General features: G+C 41.5%; 1 protein-coding gene across 1 annotated transcript in view; it reads right to left on the reverse strand.

The window, feature by feature from the left end:
* Positions 1-9,275, reverse strand: part of TACR1 (tachykinin receptor 1) — a 147,950-nt gene that overhangs the window by 64,702 nt on the left and 73,973 nt on the right. Inside the window, exon 2 of the mRNA XM_011987255.1 lies at positions 4,985-5,179. Coding sequence (XP_011842645.1) covers positions 4,985-5,179 — 195 coding nt within the window. The remainder of the gene's footprint in view (positions 1-4,984; positions 5,180-9,275) is intronic.

Consider the following 9,275-nt stretch of genomic DNA (forward strand, 5'->3'; position numbering starts at 1 on the left):
TCACACCTGTAATCCCAGCACTTTGGGAGGCCAAGGAGGGACAATCACGAGGTCAGGAGATCGAGACCATCCTGCCTAACATGGTGAAACCCTGTCTCTACTAAAAATACAAAAAAATTAGGCGGGCATGGTGGTGGGTGCCTGTAATCCTAGCTACTCAGGAGGCTGAGGCAGGAGAACGGCGTGAACCCGGGAGGCAGAGCTTGCAGAGGGCTGAGATCATGGGACTGCACTCCAGCCTGGGTGACACAGAGAGACTCTGTCTCACAAAAAAAAAAAAAAAAAAAAAAAAAAAGAAGCTCTTTATGAACAATATGGAAATATCTCTAAGACATACTGAGTTTAAAAAAACAAGGTGCATAACAGTGTGCGTAATAGGCTATGTTTTGTCTTATAAAGAGAGAAACAATCTATATTTGTGTTGACTTCTACTTATATAAGGCACTTCAAATTTTTATAAGATACCACATTTTTTTTTCTTTTTTTTTGAGACAGGGTTTCACTCTGTCACCCAGGCTGGAGTGCAGTGGAGTGACCTCAGCTCCCTGCAACCTCTGCCTCCCAGGCTCAAACGATCCTCCCACCTCAGCCTCCCGAGTATCTGGGACCACGGGTGCACTTGCCACCACGCAGAGCTAATTTATTTGTAGAGATGGGGTTTCACTATGTTGCCCAGGCTGGTCTTGAGCTCCTGAGCTTAAGCAATCCATCTGCTTGGGCGTCCCAAAGTGCTTGGATAACAGGTAAGAACCACCGCACTGGGCCACCACATTTTTTAATTTTTTAATCCATTCTACTGATGATGGATATTTGAAACATCTCCAGTTTGGGGGGTATTAAGAGCAATGCTGATAGGAACATTATGTTTGATGTAATTGAGTGCATACGTGCATGGGTTTTTTTTAGGGTAATTACCTGCAAGTGAAATTTCTGAGTTATAGGGTATGCATAGCTTCTTCTTTTCTAGACACTATGAAAGTATTTTCTGGGCTGGGCATGGTGACTTATGCCTGTAATCCCAGCACTTTGGGAGGCCGAGGCCAGTGGATCACCTGAGGTCAGGAGTTCAAGACCAGCCTGGCCAACGTGGTGAAACCCTGTCTCTACTAAAAACACAAAAAATTAGCTGGGCGTGGTGGTGGGCACCTGTAATCCCAGCTACTCTGGAGGCTGAAGCAGGAGAATTGCTTGAACCCGGGAGGTGGAGGTTGCAGTGAGCCAAGATAGCGCCATTGCACTCCAGCCTGGGCAACAAGAGTGAAACTCCATCTTAAAAAAAAAAAAATTTTTTTTCCAATGTAATTATTAATTTATACTTCTTCTAGCAGTTGACAAAGGTTCTTATTGCTCCGTTTGAAACACTTAGTTGTGTCAGATTTCTTAATATTTTCTAGTTTGATGGCTGTGTAGTAAGATCTCATTATCGCTTTAATTTGCATTTCACTGGTAACAAATGAAGTTGTGTGCCTCCTCATATAGTTATTGGCTGTGTGGATGGTGTGTGTGTGTGTGTGTGTGTGTGTGTGTGTGTCTGTGAAGCCCATGTTCAAAACCTTTGTCCGTTCTTTTATCGGATTTCCTGTCTTTAATAGGGCTTAATTTAATCGATGTTTTAGTAAATGTTAGTCTAACTGTATTTGTAAAAGTTAGTAAAGAGTTTGAATGAATGATCATGGTTGCAGGCCCACCATACAGCCAGAAGGCAGGTGCAGCAGCCTGAGATTTTTCACGAAACGTTTCATGTAATTAGCTTACACAAATTATTCATCAATTAAATTGGGTCTAAGCATCTGCCCATCACACTGTCTGCTGCCAGTCATCTTCCAGTGAACCCAGATTAATGAATGATGCTAACATTGGTAGTTAACATTCACTAGACCCTTACCTCTATGCAGGGCACTAGGCTGAGGATTTCATGTAGGTTATTTTTACTTACATCTCTCTATGCTTCTTTGTGGAATGTACAGCTGCTCCTCAACTTACAATAGGGTTAGATCCAGATAAACCCATCATAAATTGAAAATATTTTAAGTTGAAAATGTACTTACCACACCTAACCTACCAAACATCATAGTTTAGCCCAGCCTACCTTACATGTGCTCAGAACACTTACATTAGCCTACAGTTGGGCAAAATCATCTAACACAGAGCCTATTTTGTAATAAAGTGTTGACTATCTCATGTAATTTATTGAAAATTATACTGAAAATGAAAAACAGAAAGGTTGTATGAATACTCAAATTACAGTTTCTACTGAATGCATATCACTTTCCCACCATTGTAAAGCTGAAAAATTGCAATTTGAACCTTCGCAAATGGGGGACTGTCTGTACTATTAGGCTCAGAGCCTTAAATTACTTGACCATTATGAGTCAGCTAGACAGTGATGGGACTGGGAGCTGATCGCTCATCTAACTCTAGAGCACACACTCTTCTAATTATTATACTGCCTCAAAACAAAGTTTCCATCTGGTTTCAAATTTGGGATTGTTGTGTACTCTGAAAGTGGCAATCATTTCTTCTAAAAGAAGAGAATATAATTAAGTAGTTTGCTTAGACATGGTAAAATTGAAATTGTCTAGAAATATATTATAATGTTTTATGAATGATACTGACAAAAACAAAATAGGTTTGAATAAAGCTATGCTATGCACTTATGTTTCCATCACTGTCATTCAGTGAGTGACAAATACACTATTTTGACTTACTATTGTATCAGTAAACATGTTACAATTCATGAATAGATAACAATAGATGCTGTTAAGCCAAGTTTATTTTTTAGGTTAAAATGATGAAATAAACAACAATTGCAATCGTAACTGTATATCCAGTAGCAGCTACCCTAAATTCTCAAAGCAAGGAAACAAGACAATCCAACACATCATGTTGAGTCTCAAAGGGATTTTCTAGTCATTCATAAGCATAAAACACCAAAAAACACCAAAATGTTCAAAAATAAGACTCCCCCCCCCAAAACAGTATTCTTTTTTGGAAAAGACCCCAGAGATCTGTGGGAAAATTAATCTTTATTTCCAAGTTAAACTTTGAATTTGTTATAAGATTAAAGAACTATGAGTATTTTGAAAGAAAAGTTGTAGAAAGTGATCAGATTTTGAAAAGACCATGAAAAACTAAGAGCTGAGCTACAGCCCATGGAAACGACGGGCGAGATTTCTGAAGCAGTTTATATAATGAGCTTTAATTCAGAGACTTTTTTTCCCTTTTGAGGAAACCCTCTGGCTTGAATACGTTCACAGGTCCTGTATGGCTTGTAACAAGCTGTGTTCTTTCTCCCTCTGAGACCTTGCTCAGGCTTGTAGTTTCATTTGAAAGAATAATTTTCAATATTTCCTAGGCTGAGCATTAATCCCTCCATTGCTTGATCGATTAAATCCCACTGTTTGTGTCTGGAAGGCGACGTCTGAGCTTTATGTATTGCTTTCTGGCAAGCTGCATTTCCATGCTCATGGAACAGATGCAGCTGGGTAACTGTGTGCAACAGGCTTTCAGCCCTCAAATCTCGGGGGGAATGACAGGTGTGGCGTCTCATTTTAACTCAAGTTTCAAGGTCTCATATTTATACTGCTATCTGAGCCAGCTGATCAATTTGGTTCATACCTTTTGTGTGGCATTTAATAGCTTACAAGGTGAGAATATATTATCTCGTTTGATCTTCACAAGAATTGTTTATAGGAAACAGAGCTCTATTATCTCTTATTTGAATAACGAGGAGAGGCTGTGACCCTTGCCCAGGGTCACATGGCCAGTAACTGGCAATCTTGTAATTAAAATTCAGATCTTTTGATTCTAACACCAGTGTTCTTTTATGATTCACATAAAAAACCTGAGACTGGAGAATTATAGAGGGCTTTCAAAAAGATCCACGTTATCTATGTGCTCTGAGTCCCGAAAACTAACTGTAATATAAATGTCACATTGTGGCTCACTCGAGCAGAGCAAAACAAAGAATATGCCATTTCAATGTTGCCTCGAGGATAAGAAGTCTTGGAGAAAATTGCTGGGATACTTTGAAAAACCCTAAATGTGATCAGGCAGGCCCCTAGAAGGTAAGTCTGTCTGCCCTGTAAGGGACCCGTAGCTCATAAAGTCTCAATGCCTGGCCTGGCCTTCGCCTGTGTTTCACCTGCATATGTTCTATTTCTCCAGCTGTAACATCCTGGGTGTAATTGTATTGTTTTGGTCTTCTGCAAAGGGGAATCTCTATCTCAAGATTTTCAAGTGCAAGTACCTTATCAGGGAGAAGAAACACCAGTAGGAAAAGGGGGCTGTAGTATAGGGAAGACACAGTGGCCAATAAAGGGTGTATTATCCAGGCAGTTACCCCTGGAGATTAATCCCACAAGAAAAGCTTGGACATGATGTAAAACACACACCACAGAGACACACTCCCCTGAGGGGTGAGAGACGGGTGTTCAGATGCCAGCTCCCCTCAGGCTTTGTTCTTCTTCTTATTTTTTTTTTGCAGTGCAAAGTGAAAGCAAGTTTATTAAGAAAGTAAAGGTATAAAAGAATGGCTACTCACAGACAGAGCAGCCCTTCAGTCATTGTTGAGAGCTGCTGGGAGTGGGAGGTAATTCCCCACCTTCCCGCATCCTGTGTAGCAGAGAAGAGTGGCATTCCGCATTTCGTAGCTTAGGAAAAAGTTCCTAGGCAAAGAAAGGCAGATCCCGGCAGGGTAATGTCTCTGGTAAAAGGCCCGAGGGATATGGCTCTGCTATAACAGGATCTAGATCTTATATTTCAAAAATTATCTTTCAATGCTTAAAATAGTATTTGGGATACTACAGTCCCCTGATAACTGTGGACATAGTAACGTGATATGAGAGTATATGTGAGAAATGCTTATGGATACACATTAAATCTGTACCAGCAAAAGAATATGGAAAGAAAGAAAGATCAAGAAGGGGCCAGGAAGGCACCCTGCACCATCACTGCTTTGGCATGAGGAGTCATCTCTACTCACACTTTCTCATAAATCTTGTTGGGATGCTCTGGCCATTCGATCATGCATACGACTCTGCTGGGCATGGTCTCTGTGGTTGAGTAGTAGCCCTGGGGGAAGGCCAGCAGGAGAGCCAGGACCCAGATGACACAGATGACCACTTTGGTGGCCGTGGCGGACAGCCGGGGCTGGAGGGGATGGATGATGGCCATGTACCTGGAACAGAGAAGAAAGAATAAAGTTCTGATTTGGTCACCAAAATCTGCATCAGAGATTCCATATTTTTCCTGCCAATAAGAAAATTCATGGAAACCCTTTGATTCCTGATGATTTATACAATTATTTTCCAATTCCTTTTCCATATTCTATCCTTAAGCTTTATGATATGCCATACAATGCCATCATGCCTAAGAAAAGCCAGCTAGATTTTTCAGTATTTCAGAACCCACCTAGCAACATTCAAGGAGAGACATTTTCATTATTGAAATGCTTGTGCTGGGGACAGGACAGCCAAGTATAGGTAAGTGAAATCAGAAAAATAAGAACAATGTTGTAAATTTATTTAATATAAAGACTGACTTTCATTCTTTCTGGATTAAGGGATAATGGTGATCAGAATAGTAGTTTTTTTCAATCCTTATGTGATATTATAAAAGGTTAGCAGTCCTACCTCGGTCCATACAATTTGAGGGGAAGTAAACATATCTCTGTGACAAAGCATTGGCCTAAAGTCAGCAAAAAACAACAGCTCCTGGAGAAATTGTGATCAATTCTTTGAGCATCTAGGAGTCAGTGTGTGGCTGACTATACATACTTCATGAGGAGGAAGACGGTCTCTACCTGCTGAGGCAGACAGACTAGAATGCACAAAGGACCAGTGTGGATGACATTTCATTGCAGGAAGAGTGGAGCACAGCAAATGATGACTTCATGTCTGAAGCCATTCCTCCATCTCCTCACTCCTGGGCTCTGGCACTAAACAGTGTCATCTGAATGAATGTGCCCACATGTTTGAATTTGTGCACAGCCCCTGAGATGTTGCAGAGATTTGAAGGATAGGTATTTCCTATCAGCCTTTCATATCAGTGATAAGCACATCAATTCTGCCTCTTTCATTTTCAAAGACATCTCTCTATGCATATTTTTCTTGTAAAGTTTATAGCTCTATACCTTAAAATAAGCATTTTTTAAAGAGAAGGAATGATATCTTATAGGGCCTTTGGCTTTTAAATATTATCTGACAAAACCTCAGAATTACACATTGATTCTCTGACAGTCAGGTGTTTCCAACATCCATGGGACAGAATGGTCAACGGAGACTTAAAAAATCTGCAGACAAAGAGCAGCACAGCTGTCAGCTGGCTCCACATCATTCCACATAATTATTTTGCTGTATTCTTTGGATTCCTAGGATCTCTAGACCAGAATTAGGGCCAGGGTTACAAGTAAAGCAATTTTATTCAGTATGCGCTCAATAAATTCCCACTGGGCACCTGCCACGGTAGAGCACAGTGTTTCCTTCTGGGCTATGAGCTTGTAATTTCTCCAGGGAGAAAAGGTGCATCAATAAGCAGCTCAAAACACAGCAGTAGGATAAGTGACCTCAAGTGGTAATTGGATCAATACCTTAGAGTCTTAGGGGAACTGCGGAGACACGCAAGCCCTGGAATGGCAGGTGGTCTACTGGAGGGGCTTCAAGAGGTGTGCTGGATTTGGGTGAGCCTGCTGAGCATCCTGCCCCAACGGCAGGAAGCGTTTGCAGCTTTCTTCTTTCTCCATGTTAGGATTAGGCTTTGTTTGCATGAAGGCTTCCTTTAACATCCTCTTATCACTGTAAACTTTAGAAACTTTTCTCTGCATTTTGGTGCTAGGGACCTGGGCTTTCCTTCTCTGGTCTGTAAGGGCCACTGAAAGTGTTCAGTGTATAGTGTCTGACTACTAGGAGGACACTTCATGTCAAACTTTATATCAGAAGTCATGACGACTCCCAGGAAGGAAACTCCTAGAAACTCTTCCTTCTGCCTCTTTTAGAAAGTGGGTAGGTGGTCTTAAAGTCAGGAGAGAGTGGAATTATAGGAAGGGACTTGGAAAAGATATGATGTTGGGGGTGTGTAGTAATCTATACATCTCTGGGCAAGTTTCCCTGGTTCTGTTGATGCTGTAAAGCCTATCACTCAAATGCTGTCTGAAGGTCATCAAAAGGGCTAAAACAACTCTCACGATGTTGCAAATCAAGCATTGTCTGTTTCCTTTAGGTTACCTGCAAAGGGCCATGACTACTGCCAAGGCAGGTCCAGGACACCATAGACTAGATGACCTTCCATCTCTGCAGTAGACCCCTGAAAAGGACCCTGAGAAGTGTTGATTTCTCCCCTAGACCTGTGTCTTCCTTGATGCCTGACAGTGGTGGAGCCCTGTATCCTCTTCAGTCATGGGGTGGGGTGGGTGGGGGAAACTCAGAGCCAACACATGGTAGGCCTGTTCAACCATTATCGTTGCCGTCTTTCCAATTCAGTGAAGGCTGGACCCAGATGGTCATGACCAGAACCTCTTTGAGTGTTTGTATTAAAACCATAGGATTGCTTGTTGGGTTATTTCCCAAAGGCAAATTGTTTTCCCCCTACAAAGCTGGAAATGCAGCCGTGAAGATGCCTTATCTCACCTCCAGCACTGCACAGTTCCTACCCCCGCTGGCAGCTGCGCATTCTCAGGCTTCACAGTACCTTAAGGAGGACACTCAGGGGAGAATGTGGTAATTGCATTGCCCTCTTTTAATATTACCTCAAATGCAAGATTTTAATTTGTTTCTCATTCAGGATAAATGCTCAGTCTTAAATAAACAAATCCTAACACCACTCCCCATGCTCAGATTGGCGATACACCATTCAGAATCTAATGTGACTGGACTTATGGGGGATTGCATCAGCGTATTGGCACTGTAACTCCAAATGGGTGGCAGAAAGCCATATTTTATCCTTATTGCAAAAGTTGCAATTTGGGAACCCATTTCAGTTAACTCTCTGCCGTTCCTTGAGTGTAGGAGCCATTTTAGTGACAGATGAAAGCATTACCCACATAAAGCCAGAGAGAAAAAAAAAAGATTGGCTTTAAAAAATGTATATATGTTCATTTGTTCAAAGCAGAGGTATTTGTAAATCTCCCTCCCTCCTTCCTTCCCTCCTTTCCTCTCCTTCCTCCTTTCTTCTATCTCTCTCTTGCAATCCTCATTTCTGGGACTTGTTTAACATGTTTTTTTCTTATTTACCCAAAAGCTAGCACCATTTGGATAACCTGTACACAGATGGATGAACATTTTCTTTCCTACTCCCTATTTCTAGCTTGGATCCATTAACAGACATTTATATATTTTTCTGGAACCACCCTGAGCAATTCTTGCTTATTTGGTTATGAGCAAGTGCTGCAAGCCCAAGGAAAATACATTTAATAAATATTTATTGACTGCATCATGCTCATGGGACTCTAAGGCAGTCAATGAAACGTCTTTCTGGTGTAAGCATTAATCATCAGGCTGCCAGAGACAGGGGTCTGGAGGTGTGTGGGATGTGGATTACGTTCTCTACTTCAGGTGGTTCCAGTCCCACCGAGGGCCATCAGCTGTGATTTGAATTGTATGTGTCCTCCCAGCTGAAAAACCTGAGAGGTAGCCTTCCTCTTGCATGATGATGCTTTATGAAAAGAACTCTCTGCTGCACATTTTTTTTTCTTGTAGGCAGTGTGAAACAATCTTACTGTGAAAAAGAATTTCAATCCTCTGACAAGCCACAGTATCTTCATAACTTCCTCTTATACCAGTCCCAAAACACTCGGCAGAGAGAATGTCTTTCCTCTGCTATGAGATTTGTCCGGTGGGGCCCTTCTTCCACAGTCTTTCTCATCCAATTCCAGTTCCTGCCCTCGCTTCTCCCACTCACTCCTGGGGTGTTACAAGTTTCCTTTAAGGGACCATATCTTCCTGAGTTCAGATAACCAGGATGGTAAGAGCTGAGAGTATGGCTGCTGTAGTCTAGCTCAAGGATTGGCAATTTTTTTCTGGGAAAGACAGATATTAAATATTTTGAGTTTTGTGGTCCATATAGTTTCAGTTGTAATTATCAAACTCTATCTTTGTAGTGTGAAAACAGCCACAGACAGCAAGGAAACTATTAGGCATGACTGTATGATAATAACATTTTATTTACAAAAACAAGAGGTAGGCTGCATTTGGCCCCTGGCCCATAGCTTGCTGTCCCCAGGTCTAGTTTATGGGAAGTGAAGAGCAGGAGGAATTAGAACCATAGGAGAAGATGGTGTA

The sequence above is a fragment of the Mandrillus leucophaeus genome, unplaced genomic scaffold (assembly GCF_000951045.1).
Source record: "Mandrillus leucophaeus isolate KB7577 unplaced genomic scaffold, Mleu.le_1.0 Scaffold1083, whole genome shotgun sequence".
NCBI lineage: Eukaryota > Metazoa > Chordata > Mammalia > Primates > Cercopithecidae > Mandrillus > Mandrillus leucophaeus.